At 44.6% G+C, this 25,662-nt stretch overlaps 1 protein-coding gene across 2 annotated transcripts in view; it reads right to left on the reverse strand.

Annotated features, from left to right (window-relative positions):
- Positions 1-818: 818 nt before the first annotated feature.
- Positions 819-25,662, reverse strand: part of LOC106586328 (zinc finger E-box-binding homeobox 2) — a 50,579-nt gene continuing 25,735 nt past the window's right edge. The window contains exons 3-10 of one of the 2 annotated variants that reach the window (XM_014173503.3): positions 15,677-15,952; positions 11,494-11,562; positions 10,169-10,366; positions 9,668-9,882; positions 7,669-7,777; positions 5,277-7,309; positions 4,744-4,843; positions 819-2,920 (exon numbers count right to left, since the gene is read on the reverse strand). In XM_014173503.3, coding sequence (XP_014028978.1) covers positions 2,337-2,920; positions 4,744-4,843; positions 5,277-7,309; positions 7,669-7,777; positions 9,668-9,882; positions 10,169-10,366; positions 11,494-11,562; positions 15,677-15,952 — 3,584 coding nt within the window. In that variant the 3' untranslated portion in view covers positions 819-2,336. Of the gene's footprint in view, positions 2,921-4,665; positions 4,844-5,276; positions 7,310-7,668; positions 7,778-9,667; positions 9,883-10,168; positions 10,367-11,493; positions 11,563-15,676; positions 15,953-25,662 lie in introns of both variants that reach the window. The other variant, XM_014173502.3, reaches the window with a different exon arrangement.

The following is a 25,662-nucleotide window of genomic DNA, read 5'->3' on the forward strand; positions in this document are numbered from 1 at the left end:
GTGTGTGTGTGTGTGTGTGTGTGTGTGTGTGTGTGTGTGTGTGTGTGTGTGTGTGTGTGTGTGTGTGCGTGTGTGTGTCTAACACAATGAACTCTTCACCTTCTTCTATTTGCATTTCATTACGTGAGTTCAATTAGTAAGGTCATGGATAATGTCATTCTTCTGAGTTCCTGTGCAAACAGTTCATGGCAAGTTTGGCTGTCTGCTGCTGGTGACAATTTTAGCTCAAGCCTAGTTTTTCTTTTCAGACTTTAAAAAAGCAAAAGTAATTTTAAAGTCTATCACACACAGCCTCTAAGAAATCTGGTACATAAAGTAAAATCCCCATCAGAAGGTAAAGATAGCAATAAATTATATTTGAGAGAGAGACTTGAGATAATTTTTCCTAATTTTATAGTAAAGTAAAAGATTGTACTAATGAGTTGATGTTAATTAGGAACTTTCCCTGAGTAGAACATGAAACTGAAGCTTGAAAAATGTCTACAGTACTTTTGAAAATGTTTCCCTTTGAAAATGTTAGTACATGTTATTTGAATGTTCTATTATATTGGCATGTTCAAATTCAATTATTATTACATTTTAAAGTAAAAAAAAACACAACACAGTAACGCTTCCTACTTTCACATGCTAAGATAGAAAGTTTCCATACGCTGAACTGTGACATTTCACAATTTCATGTGCTGTCTAGTTAGGACATTGGAAAACAACCAATAATCTAGACAATAATGACCTTAATAAAAATTGAATAAACACGAGACTGCTATACTGCACATACACATGATCACTGTTAGATTGTTAATAAATAGAAGTAGTTCAAGTACAAGAAGAATAACACAGCTTTATTAAAATTTTATTTGGCTACATTTATTCGAGCATGGTCATTTCCAAGAGAAATTAAAAATTCAATAATACTTCAGACATTTCAGGAATTTTTCATTATCAACAGTCCCTCTATCTTCATCTCTTTACCTGGATGAATAAAGTGGATTTTTATTGTCAAAAAATACAGTGTTTTCACAATATTGTATCAAAAGTTCCCCAAATTTAGAATTTCCAGTAGTTGAAAGGAAATAAAACAATGAGAACAAAATTTCAAATTTTAACAATTAATGTTTTTCCAAATACCATAGAATGCTCTCTATTTATAATTTGCTCCAATAGTCAATGACAGAATCCTTTACTAAAATATATCTATTTTTTGAGGAACTATAATACTGTACACTACAGTATGAAATAAATAAAATTAGGAAATATAAAATGAGTCACATAAATAAAATGGTAATTTTAAAATAAAAACGAAATGTAATTTATGCTTGGAAAAAAATCAACAAAAAGTAATACTGACAAAAGGTCATGAAAAAAATACAGAAAATTGCACAAACATAAGTAAACTAACGAACTGCTGTCTCAATCTATGCTAATACTGACATAGGTACTTGGAAAACAAGGTGAAATATTTATTTAATACTGAAGCCAGAGCAAAGATAACACAAATCAACTCTGATTTACACTGTACAAGGATGGCACTTGCAGAAACGCACAGGTGAAAAGGTTTGCATATAAGGCTTTCTGTTGAGAAAATAAAACATACAAAGGCTCTGTCTTACGTACGGAGCCCTCCATATTTCATTATTCTCTCCTTCATTCTGTCACTCCCTTCCGGTCCAATTTAAGACTCACAACATATCAAATTCACACAGGTTTAAAGTTTCCTTCACATAAAGAAATTTGTGAGGCCCAAAATTGTGTGGTTAGTTTGCCTGGCAAAAAGGATGGTAGAACCAAGGACATCACAGTAAGTGGTAGACAAAGTACAACACTGACGGACTGCTACCGAGTCTTCAAGCACGGTATAAATATACATAGGCTTTTTTTTCAAAAAAATGTTTTTGTAGTGATTAAAGGGGCAGAGTGCAATTTCCTAGTTTGGGGTATTAACACAATGAAACACAAGGGTTAAGAACATTATAGCACCACACAGCTTTTAGGCCTTATTTAATACTGTACATTAAAAACAGCTTCGTTTCATTTTTAATTATAATGATAATCATTATTACTTCATTTTTTTTTTTGCATAATGTGGATTCTTAAACAATCCCACCCAGCTTGTCGTCACAACTCTGATGTTGGCAGTCACCACATTGCATGAGTCCATCATTATGAGCTTCTGAGAAGCTAGAGGCAAGCGCTCGCGCTTGCTTGACTGAGCCACCGCAGTGCCTATCTGAAAACAAAGCAAGTTTCATGTTTGTTGGAAGAATGGAAAAAGGAAATGAAACAACCCAACATGACAAATATTTGCTGAAAGCTTTTTTTCAAATGACTGCAGTATTGACTTAATCTGCTTCCTCCTGGTCCGACTTGGTGTCTGTTTTCCCTTCTCTTGAACTCTCATCCATTGAATGCTCCGCATCTTTTCCCTCATCATTCCTTGCCGTGTCCATCCTGCTGTCATCCTCTTCCTCGTCCTCTCCTTCCCTGAAAGTTCCCGTCTCTCGCCTGTCTGTCACCTTCTCATACGTCTCGTCCACTTCCCTCTCTCCTCGTCCTCCTCTCATCCCTCCTTCAGTGCCGTCCCTCAGAATGGTGCCACCCCCATCCTCCGGCTGGTCCTCGGGGTCCGAGTAGCCCAGCGGCCCCAGACCCTGCAGGTAGGCCCTCCTCATCAGCAACTCTGTGGGCTCCAGGGGGCCCTTATCCCGGGCCTCCCTTTCAGCCGCCTCCCTTTCCTCTGCCTCCCTCTTGCAGTAGGAGTAGCGGTGGTTCATGTGCTGGGAGTAGGAGCCTGAGTGAGAGAAGCGCTTGCCACACTTGTCGCATTGGTATGGCTTTTCGCCCGAGTGCAGACGCGAGTGCTCGATGAGGTGGTGCTTATGTTTGAAGGCCTTCTTACAGATCGTGCACTGGTGTGGCCGCTTGCCTGCAGAGACACAGGAGACAGGGGAGAGAAAGTGTTACTACGGTGTTACTGCGGTCCCCTTCTCTAGAAACACAGAACAGTACAAAAGGAAGATAAACGGTTATTCAGGAGAACAGACATACAGTAGACATGCAATATTAGAGTGACTTTGATCTGACTTTGGCACAGAATGTATTGATCATGTTAAGTGCATCTTGAGTGTAAAAGCATTTATATCATATATCAGGATTTCTTCATTCCCTCCCATCATGGTGAAAATAATTAACACAAGAAAATAATGATAGGAATGAGTAATGTTGTGATTGTACAAATAAATTCAAGTACATTTCTCAAATACATTTCCGAAAACAAAACAAAATAAAGTGTTGAAAGTAACCCTACATTTATGGTTGACCATAAAGATATTTTCAGTTGCTGCTAGATAACACTGGGGGGAGGCAGGTGGAAATAAGAACCCAAACACTCTATGATGGGGTCGTCTGCGACTGCGGCGGGGCCAGTGAGAAACAAGCTAAGCCAGTGAACTCAGATGTTTAGAACACCAAGCAAGGTGAAACTGAAGCAGCCTGGCACCAGTGACAGAGTGTGTTGTCATGACATCATTGGTCCAGATTAAAATGACTAGGATTAGGCATCCTTCGCGTGATAGTGTGACGGTTATATTTGTAGGAGGAGTAACTTCACACCCCTTCGCTCCCCTTCCCTGCCCCGCCCCGCCCCCGGACCACGCAGCTCCTCGCATTAAAGGTTTACTACAACTCAGTGGCGCTACCGGAAATATATTCCCTTCCATCTGACTTCTATTAGACAAGATGGGCCTCTCTAATGCCAGTTCAATCGGCCTATATAATAGCACCCTTCCAAAGCTCACATCCCACGCACACATGCACAAACACCTCCCATCCTACGAATGCCAATACACATACAGTACACACATGCGAGCAGCCACGCAACGGAATGCACGCACACACACAGGCAATTCCTAGCCACAAATAGCCTTGGAATGTCTGCGACATCTTCCATAGTTGGCATTCTTGAAGTGCCCCCCCTCCTCGCCCTCCCCACCACCCTCACAGTGTGGCAAAAATAGACGAGACAGCGAATTCCTCATGGAGCATTCCTGCACAGAGTGACAGGAGGTGATGCAACCTGATGAAAGAGAGGAGTCCCCAGGAGGAGAGGTCACATCTTTGCAGATCATTTAAAAAAGAACCAGAAATGCCATACAGGCAAGCCTTCTATATGACCTGGCATTCTGTTAAATACCACCAGGGTCAACGCAGTCATTCTTGTCCCTGTCACTGAAGGCACTGTGTATGTACTGTATGAACTTTAAAAAGACAGTCCCTCTTGAAGCGGCAAGTTTGTTTCCAAAATGGCCACTGGTCCCGTTACTTCTGGAGAATGTCTGGAGCGATAAATGCAATGACGCTTATGTCTACTTTACTGAACGTTTATGTAACCCCTGTCATATCGAAACATGTCACTATTACCCACCCCTGTCAAAAAGAAAGGAACATGTTAGGTCATGGATCTGAACACATTCAACATAAAAATATGTGAAAGACAAGAGAGAAAATAAGAACTGAGATGGGAAAAAAAGCTATGTGATCAAGAACGAGAAAAGATAATCAAAAAAGATAATCAAAAAGATAGCTTTGAAAAGACACAAAACATGGAGGGGGGTGGGCACAAAGGCGAAGAGGAGGGGTGGGGTAAAAAAGAAGTGTCCAAATGTTATATACCTGTGTGCTCATATTTGTGTCTTAGGAGGGAACTGGTCTTCTGGAATGTTTTGTCGCACAAGTCACACGCGTACATACCACTTTCTGTCTTTTTAATCTTCTTCCGGGAGAGGAGCGATTCGTCTGTCAGGTCTTCCAAGCCTGACAGATAGTCCGCAGTGCCGTCCAGTAGCTCCCCCTATGAGATGAGAGAGGCAGATTTTTCAATTATTTGTAAGTAATCCACACCTGTCACCTAAACATAGACACCTTCTGCTCTGAGTTTGATCCCAAGTCTGGACAGGGCTTAGCGGTCGATCTGTGCAACCTGTGTAAGACCCTTCTTACTGACCAGGAGAGGAGACATAAAAAGGGGAACATATGGGCTTTTTAATTCTGTGTTGTGGATTTTACGTGTGTAGTGGAAGTATTAACAAAACAGACAAAACACTATTTTACAGGAAAAAAATTACATTACAAAAATGTAAAATCTAAAACATTTTATTTGTTTTGTGTTGAGTGAAACTATATCCATTATACACTAATTTAAAAGGGCAAAAGGTTTATTGTAAACCTCTTACTAAAAATGTACTTTAGTGAATGGATCTAAAACCACAAAAGGGTTTGCTTACCTGGAAACCTGGTTTCCGTTGATACTTCCTCGACCTCTGTTGCATTTCAGCAAATGTGGCTGCCCCAGTTGCATAAGTGTAGGCCATGTGGGGCAGGAAGCTCATTGGATCCAGCCCTGGGTATGGCCTCAGGCCTGGGATGCTGGCCTGGGCCTGCATGAAGCTGTGCGGGGGGAACGCTCCATGTGGGGGCAGAGGTGTGTACATGTGACCACCACCGAAGGGGTTGATGCCAAAGATGGGGCTGGCACTCTTTTCCATCTGGTGGCCGCTGTTCCCTCCATTGTCTCTCCCTGAGCCCAGGAACTCCTTTTTGATGTGGGCCAAGTCCATGGGCTCAGTCCCCTGCTCCCGGTTGGATTGGTGGTGGTCACCATTGCGGTCTGAGACATAGCCATTTGGTTTGGACCTCTTTTCTCCCAGTGAGATGCTGTTGCTCATCATGTGTTTTGGAAGAGAAAGGTCCAATGGTGCGTCCCCCCCATGGCCGTCCCCTTCAGAGGCCAGGCTGTTTGGAGTGTACGAGCTGCTCTGGGAGTTTTTAGAAGAAGTGGAGGAGAGATTGAGAGGAGATGACGTGCTGCTCCTAAGGTGGTCCAAGGTCTCTAGTGGTTTGTCACCCATCTGCCTGTTGGCTGTAAACTGGTTGGCCTTTAAATGTCTGTGGGAAGTGTCACGGTCACCGTTGGTGTTGCCGCCGTGTAAATCCGCGAGTGCCATAATGCGATCCACGTGTTGCGCCATGGACATCGGTGACCTGGCCAGGCCGTGGTGGTTGCGCTCCTCTGCACTGCTCCGGTCTGGCGGTGGCGACCGCTTCCTGGAGTTGGCATTACCGTTGTTGTGTTGTTGTTGCTGCTGATTCTTCCACTGGGAGAACCACTCCTTGACAAACTCCTGTGGGAGGCCGACTGCGATGGAGATCTTCAGCAGCTCCTCTGAGTTGGGCTCCATGTTCATGGCGAAGTAGGCCTTGAGCACTGACACGTGGTCCTTGAAAGGGTTGACGGGGCTGGTAGCGCCCCTCTCTGACAGAGAGGATTGCAGAGCGGCCTGCTGCTCTGAGGGGAACACCCCCCTGCGGCTGGGAGGCACGCCCTCACTGGGTTGGAGGTGGTTGATCTCCTCATTCTTCTTACAGAGATAGCGCTCGTGCTGGTGCAGTGGGATGGGCCCTGGGAAGGTTTCCTTGCAGAACTGGCAGGAGAAAGGCAGGAATGGAACCTGGTGGCTCTCGTGGTGCGACTTCTCCTCAGGATCCATCGAGTGGTTTAGCCTCTCCTTCTTGATGTCCATGTTGATCTGCCTCTTGGAGTCATCGATCAGGCTCTTAGCCTCATTCACCTTCTCCAGAGTGTAGTCGATGATGCTTTTGGTGGGGCTGCTGTGGCCCACCACCTGGAAGCCAGCACGCGGGGAGGACAAAGCCAGCTTCTGCTCCTCCATCTGGGCCCCCAGCTCCTTCATATAGGCCCTGAGCTTAGAGATCTCCTCCGGGTTCCCATCCATCTTCTGCCTGCACACAGTGTTGTCCACGATCTGGAGGACCTTCTGCACCTCGCTCAGGTTGTTCCCCAGGGAACCGTAGCCCAGCAGGGGCAGGTCCAAGCCCATCCCACTCAGGTGCTGCAGGGGGCTCTGAGAGGAGCTGTGGATCCCCAGGGGGCTGCCTCCTCGGCCGGCTCCGTTCATATAGCCCCCTGGTCCTCCGACGCCATACTGGGAGGCCATCAGTAGCCTGTAGTCGTTGAAGTCCATGGGCTCTGCCTTGATGTCCAGGTGGCTTTGCTGGTCATGGGGGCCCATGGGGCGGCCGTTCTCCAGCTTGTGGCGGAGCTGGGCCAGGGCAGGGCTTCCCGGAGAGGAGGCGGTGGAGTTAGGGGAGGAGCCAGCCTTGGTGTTACCTCCTCCGTTACGTACTCGTCCGTTGACAGAGATCAGACCGATGCACTTCTTGCTGCTGATGTGGGAGCTGTAGGAGCCGGAGTGGGAGAAGCGCTTCTTGCAGTTGGAACACTCATATGGTTTCTCCCCTGTAAACGGGAAACAACCACATGTATTTCAAGTTACTCCATTTTGAATACTTGAATTTGGCTGGTAGTGAAATAGCTGAAGATTTCTTTCAGTGTGAAAATGAGAATTTCTATTTCTATTCAACTCTCATTTTCTTGAGCTATGGCCTCATCCATATGGCTGAATTAGTCAGTTATGAAACAGGTCTGAAACAGTGAGCTATTATAAAACAGAATGACTCATTTACTGACAGAGGCCAAAAAGGAACATTATCAATTTTAATTTTATGGCATAAGCCCTCTCAGTCATCCAGCTACAGTCACATGAATACATTTAAAAATGGTGGGTTAAAGCCAACTTGACTCGGCTTAGTACCTACCGCTGTGAATGCGGAGATGCTCCTTCAAATGATGCTTGTATTTGAAGGCTTTTCCACACTCGGTGCATTTGAACTTGCGGTTGCCGGCCCCTTCATTCAGAAGCTGGGGCTGTGGAGGAGATAGAAAAGGGAGTTTTCACATCAGTGCCACCTAAACGTGGTGTGTAAGAGTGGGAGGTCACAAATGAACCAGACACTAGGGAAGATTTCAAGGTAGCTGGTCTTGAGAAGGAATGTAATAAGTTTGTCATAGCTTCAAAGGTAGGCTACTTTGCAACACAATAACACTCCCTCACACAAGTTAACTAGCCTATATCTAACAGTTGTTTTGGGGGGGTTACATCCTAAATTGCGTAATCCAAATGATGAAGCACACAAGCAACTCCAATCGATTTCGAGAATACAGTGTGGGTTGAGTTTTTGTGTTCTGTTCAAAGGTAACTGTTTAGTGTAGGTGCATTTCCTGCATTTGAAATTCAAATGAGTGCAGATAACAAACAAAAACAATGTCTAGGGAGATGAAGCCCCCACAAAGAACTTCATGAAAATGATGTGGGAGGTGTACATTGTTACATTTTCAATACCAAAAAATCCCTTTTCGCTAATGCTTGCTGAGGAGTCTATGTACCGGTATGTGCGAAAGTGTGAGTGTGATTGTGTATGGAGTTAAGACATTCCTAAGGCAGGTGACATTTTAGGTTAGGGCATGTGATTAGGGTTAGCCTACTGAATGTGGCTTGAAGGGGACTACTTTGTGAAAAAGCTATCCGAAAAATTGGGCCAATGAACGATGTGGAACCTGCCATCATAACTAAATGTGTGAACAATTAACCCACGATAAACATGTGCTCTAGGCACACCGAAGATAAGTAAAGTAGCACAATTCACACATTTACACCAATAGCACTCAGTATCGCTCAAATCAAAATCCCTCCACAGTCCGGTGCACTAAGGTAATCATAATGACCTTCCATAAGATCCTTTATTTAACTATTTTAACTGGAGAGGAAGTACAAAAATAAACAAACACTTAGTCATTTGAGGATTATGATACTCCAGATCACTGGGGAAAAGACCATCTGCTCCTATTTAAGTCAGTCTGGAGGGGGAAAGGGGGAGTCAGGTGAGGGGGTGGAGGCGGTAGAATGGGGGGGTGCTGCTTCACTGCTTTTGTCACAGTGGGCTCAGAGCAAATTTGAGGTTTGAATCTGACATGCTTAATTCAGGAAATGTCATTATAATTACAGTATAATTGGAAAATTGAATGATTCCACTGCTTATTTGCATGGTCCGTTATGAGACCGTTGTAGACTCAGTTATAGGACAGAAAAAAGGTCTACACTTGTGCTTGTACTGATTCCCTGGTTGTACTTACACAATAGGTACATTTTAGATGCTACACTCAACGAAAGAACCTCTTATCGCTGTTTATTAAACCATAGGAAATTGTCCATATCTCTCGCACTATCTTTACGAGTGCTAATTTCTAATCAAATCTGTTCCAGTTCCAGCAACAGCTGATGCAAAAAGTCAGATGGCCTGAGGAAGGCAATATGCTAGCACATCCCACGCATGCCTCACTGTAGGCGGAAGCTTGGGGGAGCACAACAAAATGCAGCTGCGAACAAGCAGTGCGGGGTCTGATTTTTTTTAAAGAACAAGAGCTCAAAAGTAACTTGTTGTAATGTGAGAGGAGTAGAGGACGATAGGAAGAGGAAATTAGAATAATCATTCACTCAAGAGAATAGGATTCTCGATGCAGAAGACAAGTGCATGCAGTATGAGGAAGCCTTGTAATTAACAACAATCTTAGATGGGGGAAAAAAAGAGTGAAGGGCTTTGAGCTCAAATTATACTGTGTTTCACGCAGAGCACTGACCGACCCACCAAACGACACAACCGAATGTGTGAAGGAGATCAGATGAGGAAAGAAAAGGGGATGAGGAGGAGGAGAAGAAAAAGAGAAAATGATCATCTCCTGTCTGTCTGCCAGTCTTACCTGATCTCTCCCTGGCTTGTGCGTGGCCATATGCCTCTCCAGCTGTGTGCGGTGGGAGAAGGTCTCACTGCACAGGGGGCAGGGCACGCTCTCCTCGTTCTTCTCATGGCGGTACTTGATGTGCTCCTTGAGCGATGTCAGCCGCTTGTAGCCCCGGTCGCAGTAAGGGCAGGTCAACAGTTGGGCGAATGCATCTGGAGTCCCAGGTGGCAGGTCTGTGTAGAAGAAAAAGGGAGGAAGAGGAGGAGGAGGGCTCATAAGGTCAGCTAATAGACACTGATGGGCAGCATGCCAAGGTTGTAAACGGAGGAAGTGTAGCAAAGCTACATAATTATCTCCGCTTCACAAAGTCTCAGTCGCCAACAGCTTACACTTAAACACACACTACCCATAAAAGTCACTCAGTAACACTATTGGGGACAAAGTCATAAAAGTGGTAGACATATAATGCTATAATAGCCCGGGATTTACTGTAGGGCTATTTATTTTCTGGATTCTTACCGTTTTCATTTTCGTCTTGCCCAACGGCCTCGGGAGTTCCGAGTCGTGTCACTTCCTCTGGGGCTTCTGGGTAAATTATGGCAGTGTCTCCACGCTGCAGGTACTCAGCGATGCTGGCCGAGTGGCTGTCACTCTCCTCCAGTTTATTACGCTTAGTGAAGTACTCGTCAAGCTCCGACACCCCATCCATACCCTTCACTGTATAAGAGAAGGAGGAGGAGGAGAGGGGCATGTAGAGAAGAAGAGAAGGGAATGGAGACAAATACAAATATTTGTCAGTCTCATTCGTCCTTCCCCCAACTTGAGAGATGCTGCAAAGCTACAGTATATCGGCCACACAGGAAACAGACTGGTCTCTAAATGTGATGAACTGAGGGAAGAAAGCACTAAGCCACTACTTAGAGGGGAGTATACATTTAAGTTACCGTTAATGCTGTCATGTAATGGCTTCTACAAAGAAAAATCAGAGACAATTCCATCATTAAGTGATGTTCACAACCCATCTTAAATGGTGGAAAAAAAGCTTTTAAACATTTTAACTTAAATATGTCCTAGTATAACGGGTAATTGGTTTAAGTTGCAATTAGATTTGCTGGGTTTACAGATCTCACTTAGAATTCTCTCTCTACATAATTTAAAGCAGAGATTTGATTATAAGTAAGATAATGTAGGGTTACATCTACTTAACAGTCAGTGTAGGCATAATGGTATATCAGGTATCTAATGCATTCATCAGCTGATTTAGCAAATCAGGGCAGTTACTGTAATGTAGCTACCTTTATGTCTTTGGATTATTACTGTTTGCTATTGGCTTGTGAGTTATACGCTGCTGTGTATATTTTTCGTTGAACTGTTAACAATATCCTTAAAACAAAGGACACCAAACTGTCGCCAAGAGGCCTAGATCCCTTGTAGTCACTCTAGGCAAGGTTTTGTTGATAAAACGCTCAATTGCAAAGACCTTGTGACTCACTGCAAGGACAAACTCGCATTTTATTTTCTGCTTGTAAACCAATTTGAAAGTACATGAACCAAACAAATGAGATTTAGGTCAAAACTCAATTTTGCAGCAAGATGTGATTTGCGCTGCACTCTCACTCAACCTAGAACTGCTTTGCTTTCCCTCTTGCTTTGCTGCACATGGAGGGATATTATCTTGCATGGCTGTTGACTGTGTGTGTTTCCTATTAGGTATAAATCATCTGCTGCATGGGGATATTATAATCAAGTCTCTTCCTAGTGTCTTGCTGCTGAGGATTTAATGCTGGAATGGGGAGTTATAGTAAACATCATGTTACAGTTAAGAGGGTGTGAGTGGAACTCACCTGTACCATTTCCTACAGAGTGAAGAGACCCCTCTGGCCCCAAGGATTCATATTCCTCCTTCCTTTCATCTGTGAAGGAAAGGAGAAATGCGTTTAAAATCGGACAATCGACTGTGGCTAACACAGCTCTCAATAAACTCAACACTCGAGGCAAAGTCAACTGGAATGCGCATGCTACATGCTACCCTGGCAATTCAGTTAACAAGTACCTCTTTCCATTCAGCCCCAGCTCATAATATGAATGTATTTTCCAGATAATGAAGGACAGGCAGGCGAGGGGTGTACATATACTGTGCCTATTGTGTTTGTTTCTCCTGGCCCCAGTCATGTGACTCCTCAACAGGAGTCACAAGTATCATAAGCTTCCCCTTCAAAAAAGGGATATACAACACCCCTGCCTGTGGCAACAGAGGATGGGGAAGAAAACAAGAGCACAGTCTCCTTTTCTCCCCCCTCTCCCCTCTTCATTGCAGCAGGTTACTTTTCAAAACTTCCTTCCTCATGAGCAATGAGTGTCAAACAGGAACCTGATGCTGTGCTTTTTATAACAAAATAGTCTTGCTATGAGTCAAAGGAGTCACAAGGTACTGTACACGATTTATATCATACATTTATAGTCGAATTACACATTTTGTGGCCCACAAGAGTAAAAGGAAGGTTGAAGGTACAATGCATGGAAATCATCTGCTAGTTTTCCTTAATTAATTAATAAATAATGTAGATGAAAACTATTTTCTTTCTCATAGTTCCAAGACTATGAATCCATGTAATTAAGAAGCAAGGTCTCCCCTTCTCCCTACCACTTAAGTTTCCCCCTGCACCACACAGATAAAATGGTGGTACTGCACGCTTCAGAAAACAACTGCAAAAATGCTGCCTTTTCTGATGGGGAAAGCATTGTTGCTTCACTTCGCCTCAACTTTTGGTTCATTGGGAAGAGAATCATTGCCAGACTTTTTAGAATGAGTTTCATTCAGCCAACATGGGGCTTTTTGTGGGTTCCAGGGCCCAGAGTAAGGACAAAGGCATGTGAGTCACGCCCTGTGCCACTGTCGTAGAATTTAGACACTGTACTCAAGTGTCATTCTATTTTCAGTAGGCCCCTCCTTCACTACACTTACAGTACACTTGCACTGAATATGAAATCTCAAATATAAAATGGAGGCTCATTGTGTTTTCAGTAGTCTTTTTTTCCTAGAGAGGCAGAGGCAAGATGGCGGTTAAAGTAAATTAGCATTTCAGTTCTGTTTGTGGTAATTCTGTTTCGACCCTGCGCATTCTCGATGTGACTCAAACCTCCACAGTTCAAGACTGCTTCTTCTTTTCAGTACCATGAAGTGACACCCGAGTCTTTTACATCTGTTGCCTGAGTGAAATTGATATGAAAAATATGTGAGTTGTCTATCTTTCGTCAGTTTACCTATAAATGTAAAATACCAGCTCAATGAAAATCATCCACCAGTTTAGCATTAGCTATAACAGACTGTAGCAGATGTGCTAATCTGGCATTGATTTCTTTTACAGCTTTCTCATGATGGCCATGATAATGATAACATCTATGCTCTCCGCATCAAGGCTCTTTTCATTTACATTTAGTTTTGGACCGCGTTCAAAATCAAAAACTTCTTCCTAGTACTTTCTATTTCCCAGTTCAGCGGGGCAGCGCGCCACCAAGTCATTACCAGAGACGGATAGCCGGCGCTGGTCCGTTTTTTAAAACTGTGCGTCTTACATGAGTTCACTCTGCACTCTGTATCTGTCAGGTGGCACTAGAATGGTGGGCCTATTATGCATGTAAATTGCCATCATAAAGCTCCAAATTTAATTTAGGCCTGTTAATGAGTCCTGCAAAAGCCTGGCTCCCTCTTAACGATCCCGTTTGGCTCCTAATTAAAAGTATTTGTCTTTGAGGTCCTGGCGACACCGGTTGTCCTGTCACTGATGCAGATGACTTGGAGGGGGAGGAGTGGATGGAGAAATATAAAGAGAGAGGGGGGAAGAGATAGGGAGAGAGGGAGGAAAAGAGAGAGGGGGGAAGAGATAGGGAGAGAGGGAGGAAAAGAGAGAAGGGGGGGGGGGTTGACAGGTTTCGCATGCGCAACTTGCTCATTGTTGATAGCTCTGCCTGTACAATATAGCAATATGGGGGAGTTAGAGGCTGCGTTGGTCACAGCCCACTAAACTGAGTCTAATTATAAAGGATTTTATAACAGGTTGTTTTCCTAAATATATAAAGGGTTAAAATTATGGGTCAACGAGAATGAAAGGTGGCGCTTCATATGTTAAACTGAAATATTGTGACATATTCTGCTCTGCCGAGACCTTGAGTACATTGACCTTTTCGGAGTTGACTTTATTCCTATGAAAGTATGTGAAAACAATGAGGAGGCAGATGACATGCTTTTACAGAGCCAAGAGAAAGAGAGAAGGAGAGAAAAGAGGGGAGGGAGAACATTGAGAGGACAGACGTGCTACAGGGTGTGAACAGTCATACAGCGATGAGTATGTGTGAGAGGGAGGGTGAGTTGGACACACCTCAGGGAGGGAGGGAGGGAGGTGGTTTTGCCGACGTGAGCCTGTGAAGCAGCTAAAGTGCTGACTGTGCTTCAGCAGCAACACGTCCCACTAGAGTAGAGCACCATGTCATACTCTACAATCTCCTGTCAACCTCACAGGGCCCCGGAAAAGAGGACAATAGACAGAGTATCGAACAAAGCCACTTCCCAGGCTCAAGCTATTTTAGCATAAACTGAAAAAGGTGAATAGGTACTGTATTATTATAAGATGGGTAATTGAATAACATCAGCGATATTATTTCAGTGTCTGTCGTTCTGGAGGTGTTGTTCTGATGTTGTCGTTCTGATGTTGTTGTTCTGATGTTGTTGTTCTGATGTTGTTGTTCTGATGTTGTTGTTCTGATGTTGTTGTTCTGATGTTGTTGTGCTGATGTTGTTGTTCTGATGTTGTTGTTCTGATGTTGTTGTTCTGATGTTGTCGTTCTGATGTTGTTGTTCTGATGTTGTTGTTCTGATGTTGTTGTTCTGATGTTGTTGTTCTGATGTTGTTGTTCTGATGTTGTTGTGCTGATGTTGTTGTTCTGATGTTGTTGTTCTGATGTTGTTGTTCTGATGTTGTTGTTCTGATGTTGTTGTTCTGATGTTGTCGTTCTGATGTTGTTGTTCTGATGTTGTTGTTCTGATGTTGTTGTGCTGATGTTGTTGTTCTGATGTTGTTGTTCTGATGTTGTTGTGCTGATGTTGTTGTTCTGATGTTGTTGTTCTGATGTTGTTGTTCTGATGTTGTCGTTCTGATGTTGTTGTTCTGATGTTGTTGTTCTGATGTTGTTGTGCTGATGTTGTTGTTCTGATGTTGTTGTTCTGATGTTGTTGTGCTGATGTTGTTGTGCTGATGTTGTTGTTCTGATGTTGTCGTTCTGATGTTGTCGTGCTGATGTTGTTGTTCTGATGTTGTCGTTCTGATGTTGTTGTTCTGATGTTGTTGTTCTGATGTTGTTGTGCTGATGTTGTTGTTCTGATGTTGTTGTGCTGATGTTGTTGTTCTGATGTTGTCGTTCTGATGTTGTTGTTCTGATGTTGTTGTTCTGATGTTGTCGTTCTGATGTTGTTGTGCTGATGTTGTTGTTCTGATGTTGTTGTTCTGATGTTGTTGTTCTGATGTTGTTGTTCTGATGTTGTTGTTCTGATGTTGTTGTGCTGATGTTGTTGTTCTGATGTTGTTGTTCTGATGTTGTTGTTCTGATGTTGTTGTTCTGATGTTGTCGTTCTGATGTTGTTGTTCTGATGTTGTTGTTCTGATGTTGTCGTTCTGATGTTGTTGTTCTGATGTTGTTGTGCTGATGTTGTTGTTCTGATGTTGTTGTGCTGATGTTGTTGTTCTGATGTTGTTGTTCTGATGTTGTTGTTCTGATGTTGTTGTTCTGATGTTGTCGTTCTGATGTTGTCGTTCTGATGTTGTCGTTCTGATGTTGTCGTTCTGATGTTGTTGTTCTGATGTTGTTGTGCTGATGTTGTTGTTCTGATGTTGTCGTTCTGATGTTGTCGTTCTGATGTTGTTGTGCTGATGTTGTTGTTCTGATGTTGTTGTGCTGTGTAATTGATTTACAACAGGTGTGTTGCCTATTCACTGATTTACGTTCTAACGGTATCTTGAGCAGATCACTCACCAGTCCCGTTGAGGTGTCCGTGCGGGTTGTCTGCCAGACGCCAGGCGTGGTTGTGGCTCTGCCACCCGTCCCTGCCCTCTGACCCCTCCTCTGCTCCAGCCCTGTAGGACAGCAGGGCGTGGCCCACCCTGGGTGATGCCTCCAGGTTGGGCACGCCAGCCCCAATGGGGCTGCTACCCTCCTCCCCATTGGTTAGACCATTCTCCTCTGAGACCAGAGTCCTGTCATCCTCGTCTGTCTCGGAGCCCGTCTCCACCACATTCTCATAGTTCAGCACTGCAAAACAACAACCAAAAAGACGCTGTTAGGTTTCTAAAACAACATCCAACTAACTTGGCTCTAGAGGTAAAGACTAAAGTAGTGGAGGCAAAAGCTGAAAGTCACATTCCTGCGTTGAATAGTTTGGGGAGCTTTTTATACATCCCAGACACTCTAGGGACCAAGTGGAAATGGACAGCTTGTAAATATTACATCCCTGAACTTTGATAAAATGTGGTTGATTTGATTCGGGCTGAACCCAAGGGCCTTCACGCCAACCTATAAATATGTCCACTTCGGTGTTGAAGAAAAATACTCTGAAAAAGGTGCATGAGAAAGGCAGGCATAGACCCAAAAGAGAAAAAGGGAGGGGGGGGAATAACACAAAAAAATGTAAAAGCCATGACATCATGGGAACTAGGCGCAGGAAAGGGGGCCCTCGGGGGTGGAAAATAGAACACAATTTTCAGGTTCATTTTGAGTTCTGTGTATGCCTAATAAAGCAATATTTCGCCAAGCTCTCATGCGCGTTATCTCTGGAGGCCGTTGCCAACTCCAGAAAGCGAGAGGGACGTGGCTAAAAACGATGCGTTTTGAAGTCAATTGCTTGTTTGGGGATATTATTTGGTTCCCCTCGACAGTTTTTCAAACCCATAAACCTTTACATCCTAACGGCATACCATTCCCTCACTCGTCTCTTTTTTCACTCTTCCCCTTTGGGTACATCGAGATTAGGCTTTGCATATCTGTTCATAATATGATCTTTGTCTGACTGTATGGTTCGGCACTTGCCTCCCGGACAACTGCGCAACAGGTGCAAATTAAAAAGGGGAGCCACGGTGGGGTGGGCTGAAATCTGCTGACCTGGGCTGAATACCAAGAGCAGCAGAGGGGGGTGGAGGGCGTGGGACAAAACCCTCTTTAATAAAAGGTGTGACCACAAGGATTTAGGGGGAGTTCAGACAGGGTAATGCCCTCTCTGATCAAAAAAAAAGAAAGAAAGAAAGAGAGAGAGAGAGACAGAGAGAAAGAAAAGGCTGAAAAGTGAGACGTGAAAACACGTTGTGTGGTCTAGGTATATGTTGGATATAATATGATTTCATTCAACATCTTAACCTCACGCTCACTCTTACACACCCTCCCCTCTTTAGTCCCGCCAGACCAGCAACAATAGTGGTTTTGCCTTTTCGCTGAATGAAATATCTGACCCTTTTTAACTCTGAGCTAAGAGCAGTTTGGAACAGACCAGTGAAAAGACCAGCTAGCATCCTGTCCAGTTTATAGAAATTGTGTTTTCTCTATCAAGACTTGCGTGTGTTATTATGCCACAGAAAATATGTAGGCACATTTACTTTAGGAAATTATATTATTCAACTAATTTCTTCCAGGAAAAAGAGAGAGAAAGCTACATGCCTCACAGTTATAGAATCACTCACCAACTGACAAAGATACATGTTTTGGTGGAAAAACACGAAGACAACTGTTTGTTTGTTACTTTACTTATGTTGCTCAGATACTTGGCCAGTGTGTGGCTGTTTTGTATCTGTGTTGCGGTAGGCAGACGGAGAAAAGCCAGTGACCTCCCAAACAAAAGCAATTCATGAGACTGTTTGCCTCCCAGGTCACATGGGTCTAGTAGTGTGGCAGATGTCACAGAAGGCTGGACTAAAGCTACAGGCTGGGATCTTAGTTGCTCTGTGTCTCCAAATCAATAATTCTGGTTGGAAATGACTTCAGACACACCACCTGTATGTACAATCTGTCATTAATCTAGATAGCAGTTATCAAACTGTTTTTCAGTAGGTTTAGTCAGGATAAAGCGAGATATAACAACTCAGAGCCCAGAGAGTGAGCGCGCTTTGTCTCCAGTGACATCTTTGATGGAGCGCCACCCTTCGCTCTGTCTTGCCGCACCTCTATTGTGTGTGGAAGCGCCGCCGTTCCGACCTGCTGATCTCATGGAGTTCCATTGTCTCGGCCCGTCACCTCTCCACCGATCGATCCTTTGTGCTCATTCAAGGAGCCCGAGACAAAGCAGCGACAACGCTTGCTATTCTCCTCTGAACGCTCTCTCCCTCTCCCGCTCTCTCTCTCTCTCTCTCTCTCTCTCTCTCTCTCTCTCTCTCTCCCTCTGCTGCTCTCTCTCACTGCTCAACTAAGGTCGTTCCACAAAGACATTAATCTTGACCCTCCCTAGCTGGTTTGGTCATCTCCCTCTGGTATATTTTACTCCAGGCAGATTCTCAGTAAGAAGAATGGCCTTTTTTATGTCACTAATGCCTCCAGCTGTTTCAGTGAAGGACTTAATGCCCCCAACTCTAGCCACAAGTTCCAGGCAGGTGGCTTTAAAAAGGTAGGCTATATCGATCACAGTATTTGTCTACAATGGTGCAGGTAGTGCAGGGTAGGAGTACACCTCCTTACTGAGAATCCCTTCTGAGTCTCTCTGAGAAGGATGATGTAGAATGGTTGGTTTGTTGGTCGATTATCACCAGCCGATGCCCAACCCCTTCCACTGTATCTACTTTATATTCAAGAAAATCAATAGTTGAGGTCAGGAGGTGGAGCTTTCTTGCAGTGCAGAGCACCGTTCATATAAATTATTATAGAATAATACTCTGTCTACATTATATATTACAGTTAACCCCATCATCATTTGAATATAGAACAAATCCACTAAATCCTATGAAACAGACATTCCAGTAACGCAACCATTAACTAGAACAGCAACCAACCAAAAAACATCGAACTGCCTTAGAACGAGCGTGTCCCTTGAGGGGTGTAAATGCAACTAACAGGTGCATACCATACCTGCCACATATCATATGGATTCCGTAAAACAACGGAACCCACTCCACATCATCGCCTATCCCACAGTGCATCCCCAGGCTCTGCAGAGATCACACCTGCCCTCTCCTCGCATGAGGGAGGCTTCCTTCCACGTCGTCCATTTTAAACCGCCCCACAGTGGAACAGATTAATCAGACAGAGCCATTGCCTGCACGTATGCCATGAGGGGCTAGTATCCACACCCACACAGTCTCTTTCTCTCTCTCTCTCTCTCTTTCTTTCTCTGTGCGGCTCAATGAAAAAGCCAGTTCCATATTCAAACACACACACATTGGTGTTTGATATGATAATCAAAAAACGACACAGGTTTCAGGTCTACTGCTTGCTCCAGGTGATCCTCTGCTGCGTCCTGTCTCTCTTGTCCGCCGCTACGACTGCCTGGGTAATGAGAGATGAGATGGAAGCTACCGGAGAAAAACCTCTCTCTCTGTTCTACCTCTCTCTCTTTTCTCTCTCTCTCTCTCTCTCTCTCGCTGCCTGTGAGTGGTGCAGATCACCTGAGCGAACAACTGGAGGGGGAGGGGGAGGGGGAGGTGAGTGAGTAGGTAAGGAAGCACTGCCTGAATGCTGTGGAAATGAGGTCGCTGCCTAGCGGGTACAGACTGGAAGTGGTCCAACATCCATCTAATGATATGCATACAAAGACAGGTAGGGGGATTTACACAGGGAGGTGGGGAATAAAGGTGTACTAATGCATTATTACCTAAACATTTTAGAAAGAAATAGCCTACAGCATGAATTATTTGCCATAATAGTACAAATACTCTGAGGGACATGAAACGAATCAACCAAAGAGTGTGTGTCAATATTTGTGTTGTTGTGTGGGCCTATATAACTGAATGTTTGTGTGTGTGTGTGTATATGTGCCTGTGCGTGTGTGCATGTGTGTGTGTGTATTCATGCACGTCTGGGGAGTGCCAGCCAGGAGAGAAGGGGTGGTTCCAGTAGCCTGCCTCTAATTGAATTAAACTCCCATTTATCTACGGGGTCCTGAGCAACAGGCTGGAAAAAAGGAGAGAGAAAAAAAGAGAGAAGGTGCAAGAGAAAGATCTCAGAGTTTTACTCAAGTGCCCAGACGCCCCCCCCCCCCCCCCCTCCTTTCCACCCTCTCTCCCTCCCTCCTTTCCACCCTCTCTCCCTCCCTCCCGTTACGGAGCCACCATCTGTGCCCTGCCTGCGCACATGTTACTCCTCTCGACAAATGTTCAAGACCCCCACCGGCCCCACACACTTACACACACACTTTTACACATACATGGCGTACAAACAAAAAGCCAACTAGGATCCCTTTGGATAGCCGACACACAAGACTGGAGGAAGTTAAAGATAGAAAAACCCTCAAAATGGTTCCTTCACATGGTGGCTGAAGACAAGTCAAAGCCTTCAGAAACAAAGGCCAAAACAGACAGAAGTGTGATGTCCTCACACTGCAAGGATTACAAGTGAAATACAAAGGACTGACGTTAACCTGATGTTCAACCCATATGATAAAGGACCTTTAGAACAGGTGAAAGAAGAGGCCCTGAGAGGAAAAAGGGGGGTGATAGAGATTGATAATTCTGTAGAGTCATAAACTTGCTCGATTTTTTTCTTTTTGGAGTTAATACGGGTCAATTAATATGCAAATCTAGGAGCAGATGCTCGGCAGCTAGCCGCCTCCTGTGTGATTCTGGCTTGTCCATCACTAGCGGTTAGCAATTTTACAAAACAACACACCACAACACACCACAGAGGCTGTTCACAGAACTAACAACGCTACGGGTTACGAACCTGAACTGAAACTAGTGCCCTTCTGCCATATAAAGACTGCCACACTGATCGTACTCTTTATTCCATTGGCTTTTTGAGCCATTCCTCTCAATGTGGCTATGGTCTGTGATATAATAAACTGCCAAAATAACTGCGCAGATCAATTTAGACTTTTCATTTTCTCTGTGATGTTGACCTGAATTCACTTAACAAAATGGATTTTGCTCTTGGCTGCAGGTTAGCCATCGATTTTACACTAATTCAATTTTTTGTACGACGACGAGGTGCTCCATATTTTGCATTGATTTCAGCGGAAAATCAAACCCAATAGGATAAATGATCCTTGATTTGAGTACATCCGTATATTAAAGTGAACCTGGACTCTATCTATCTAGATTGTGCCTTGCCACTTGTTCTTGTACCGAGGCCAATTGTGATTTTCACCTTTGTAGACTGTGTGGTGCAGATGGCCACAGAAGGGGCCATTAGGACATTAGGAGGGTTTTAAACCACGTTCCACAATCAGGAAGACAGGTTGCTCATCAAATATTCAGGCAAGAGGAAGGAGGAGTGGTATTTCTGCCTAATATGAGTGCCCTGCTGTCAGGGTAGCAAGTCAAGACAAAATAACACACTTAATAATCATAGCTCCACTCTGCTATGCATTTAGCTAGTCTTGTTTGTGCAAAGTATAAATCTCACAGAGTCTCGTAAATATTGAGGAGCTGTTTAATTTAGCATAACCTATTTGGAATGTTGGCGCCGGGGTTAAATCCTAAAAGCAATATTTTTCTACAAACCCTGGAAATGACAGAGAGTAGAGATGGCTTCTCTCTCATGTTCTTTCGTTAGACTGTATCCTTTTTATTCCCCTTATGAGTTGTCTATGAAGCCTAATTGTTCCCTCACACACTGTCCCAACCTCTCCCTTTACACACACACGCACACCACACACACACACACACACACACACACACACACACACACACACACACACACACACACACACACACACACACACACACACACACACACACACACACACACACACACACACACACACACACACACACAGGAAGCTGGTGACAGCAACAATGCGTGTCTAACTATGTGTTGCAGGTTGTGGTGACGGTCTGTGCCAGGTTCCTTCTGCTGCCTGTTCCAGCCCTTCCAGCCCTTCCAGCCCTCCACCACCTGCCTCAGTATCCTGTCGCTCCATGGATTATCCAAGGCTCTTTTAACTGAGCAACTGTCCTCTCTACTGCTGGGCCTCTGTACAGCCTGCAGTTCTTCCCTGCCATCATCAATTACAATAACTGCTTTGGGGAGCTTTGTTGATCACACTCACGGTGTGTGTGTGTGTGTGTGTGTGTGTGTGTGTGTGTGTGTGTGTGTGTGTGCGTGCGCGTGCGTGTGTGTGTGCATGCATGCGTGTGTGTGTGTGCGTGTGTGCATGCGTGAGTATGGATGAGACAAGCGAAAAATAAATCACCTGGGCTAAATGTATGCAAATTTGGATGAATACATGCAATCAGTGTGAAATTAATTTAGCTGAAGCTGATTAGGAGCATTAATAAATCTATCCGCGGTGCTGCTTCCATCTGATATGGCCTTACACTTCCTGTAAGATTAATTAGGACGCTACAATAACATACGGTACTGCTGGTACAGATTACTGTAAGCCCTCTTCTCTTTTATGAAAAGCTAAGCAAAACCTAAATTGCAATTAAGTATTGCACCCGAGTCCGTTTGTAGCTAGCTGTTTTCTGTCTCCGTAATATAAGAGAGTGATGAGAGAGGGAGAGACAGAGGGGGAGAGAGCGAGAGAGAGAGAGAGAGAGAGAGAGAGAGATAGATGTAGCGGTGGGCATGAGGGGCATCTGTGGTCTGGTCTGTGGTAACTGCAGTAATACCCTGCCAGTCACCAGCTGGCAGTGTAGGCGGGAGGCTTTCAATGGGGTCAGTGTGTGTGTGTGTGTGTGTGTGTGTGTGTGTGTGTGTGTGTGTGTGTGTGTGTGTGTGTGTGTGTGTGTGTGTGTGTGCGTGTGTGCGTGTGTGCGTGTGCGTGTGTGTGTGTGTGCGTGTGTGTGTTAGTTGTTATTGGAGGTCCCACTGATAGCAACTGCCCACTGATGAGCAACAGCAACTCAATCCCAGCACCGTTTAGGCCCCTGCATCTCAGCACCTCTTTCACATGTTAATGAGATTGTAAACCACATCTGCTCTCCCTCTCCCAGCCACCCACACATATACCATGCCAGGATCCCTGTCACCTGAATAGCATCCCCACCAGGTACCAAACAAGAGAGCAGGCTTCCCTTCTGTTACCCCCAAATGCTTGTGACCTATGAACTCTCTGAGAGGCTACATCCGCTAGGCCCCACACTGTTATGCTATCTATCAGTCAACCTGGCCAGGATATCTGTTGTAAAAGAGACACAACAATTTAGGACATTAGTTTGTCTTTTAGTCAGGGGCTGACTGACTGTGTGAGTTCTTAGGATACCTGGAAAGGTGATAAATAGAGCAAGTGGATAATTAGGAAGCGGCTTTCGCCACTTAAACAGGGCTCTGGCTCGCACGCTGCTAAGCTATGGAATCCCCTTGTACCGTGAACACACACACTGCCTGCACAAGCCATAAACAGTGCTTCAGGATGGACGATTATGAGCTGAGCTGCAGTAAATATTTGAAACACCATTGTTCCTGCCACTTCCTCTGAGAGACCATGAAGACTTGCTTTTTCCACTTGGGTTCCTCCAGGGAGCGAGGCGCAGATCAAATGACCATCCCAGGCGGAAGTCGTATCAATTCCGCCGACCCCATTGCTGCTCTCTCAGGCATCATCATGAGCATGGCTACAGACTGGAGGAGGGGGAGTGGGGTTCTCAGGACCGGAAAGACATGCATTAACTTTGGCCTCTTCTGTCCTAATGTGATAGGAACCCCCATTGCAAAAAGTAGTTTGGTGAGCACTAGGGATCACAGAACACTCCGGAATAAACTACAGCATTAACAACGTTGCAGGGTACGTTTATCATTTGTCGACTACATTTCTTATGAAAGTCAACAAAAAAAAAAAGATGACGGGCTCTGCTAGAAACCTAACCTTGTGGAGATGTCTTGGCACGCTTAACCTGATCATTTCTCAACTATGCAGACGGAGAATCTAAGAATGGAGAAAATCTCTGTAGAGGAGCAGGCTTCAGGAGAGAGCAGAGGAGAGCAGAGCAGTAGCGATGCCGTTGGTTTCCATCGCCAACCAACCTGTTGGCAGGCTGATCTATTATTATGGCAGCCATACCCAGTCTTTCCCCGATGCGGTCCACCATTTTGAAAACAAAAAGAAGAGTCGCTCTGTAATTCCTCCCGACGGGGCTGAAACGGCAGGACGATGGAGCAGACGCTGACCGCAGCCAATGAGTTCTGTTTTCTTAAAAATTCAACAGCCTGTGAACAGTCCTTCTGGGGGGAGGGTGGAGTGTGTGTGTGTGGGGTTTGGGGTGCTGCTCTCCACTTCAAACATGCCAAGAAAAATGTCTCAGAGCTCCCTATTAAAAGCAAGACCATGGGCGTGCTTTATCTTGTAGGTGGCTCCTTATTTCTGAGGAGAGCCCCTTTGAGTAACAGTATACCTCACCAGAGTTTAGAGAAATTGGCCAGCGCTGGTGGTCCTCTGCTATTACAGTCTGGCAGGCAACAAATTAGCCCCTCGCAGGAATAGGTGTGTGAAAACATCATAGCTTAGAAGAGAGAGAAAGAGAAGTGCATTTTGCCCCACTCTTTTGTCCTTTTCTGTTATGCTCTCTTCCTTGTTCCGCCTAGTTTCCCCCTGTCCTGTTTTTGTGTGCCTCTCTCTCTCTCTCGGGGGGGTGTGTGTGTGTGTGTGTGTGTGTGTGTGTGTGTGTGTGTGTGTGTGTGTGTGTGTGTGTGTGTGTGTGTGTGTGTGTGTGTGTGTGTGTGTGTGTGTGTGTGTGTGTGTGTGTGTGTGTGTGTTCTTATCAGCCCTGCTGCCTGTGTGCAAGGTGTGACAGTGAAAAAGTTAGTTCCTCCTTGAACGTGTCACTGGGCAAGTGCCATGTAGCATGAAACACTTCTCAGGGGAACTTAATCAGGTTTTGGCACCTTGAGCTGGGCTGGCTGTTCAAAAGGGAGCGTTAACTGTAATGCCCCTCGCCCATTTTCTCCTTACCACCCCAACCACCAACTTACACAAGGCCCTCTCATAATACAGAATACATTGAGGAGTAAAAAAACTACAACAAAACAACTGTATTCAGAGTCTAGAACAGTGCTTTCCAGCCCTGTTCCTGGAGAGCTACTGTCCTGTAGGTTTTCATTCCAACCTCATCTAGCACACCTGATTCTAATAATTAGCTGGTTGATAAGCTGGAACAGGTTAGTTATAACTGGGGTTGGAGCGAAAACCAACAGGAGGGTAGCTCTCAGGAACAGGGTTGGAGAGCCATTGTCTAGAATAAGTTATTAGATATTACAGCAATATTCTCTGTTACTGTGTAATGTGTTCTTAATGTGTTACAATGCCAATTATGTTACGAATGTCATTTTAACGACCTAAAAAGCAAGCCATATTCAATAAAGCCATGTGTTTGAAAGTTCATATCAGTTCTGTATTCATAGGCTGTGTGACAGTTACAAAACCCAGCCCTCTCACCTCAAGAGGCCGGTAACATTTCTACAACGGTGAGTTGCTGATTATATAAAACCCTGCTGTGTCTCCCTGATAAGACTCTCTGAGATAGATACCAAACGGACTCGTGAGTGTGTGTGTGTGTGTGTGTGTGTGTGTGTGTGTGTGTGTGTGTGTGTGTGTGTGTGTGTGTGTGTATGAGTGTGTATGAGTGTGTATATGAGTGTGTGTGTGTATGAGTGTGTGTGTATGAGTGTGTGTGTGTATGAGTGTGTGTGTATGAGTGTGTGTGTATGAGTGTCAGTGTAAAGGAGCCAAGGGGAAGGTCAGAGGTGTGAAATGCTCTTTTCTGTCTTTGTCTATTTGTTGCGAAACACAATTAGTCAGGCCTTCAGCTATTTTTTAAGCGCACAAGGGATGTTACAGCTGTTCTAGGAACTCAAGTGTGGGTGTGTGGGTGAAAACAAGAGATAGAACA

This window comes from Salmo salar, chromosome 25 (genome assembly GCF_965601325.2).
Source record: "Salmo salar chromosome 25, fSalSal1, whole genome shotgun sequence".
NCBI classification, from domain to species: Eukaryota; Metazoa; Chordata; class Actinopteri; order Salmoniformes; family Salmonidae; genus Salmo; species Salmo salar.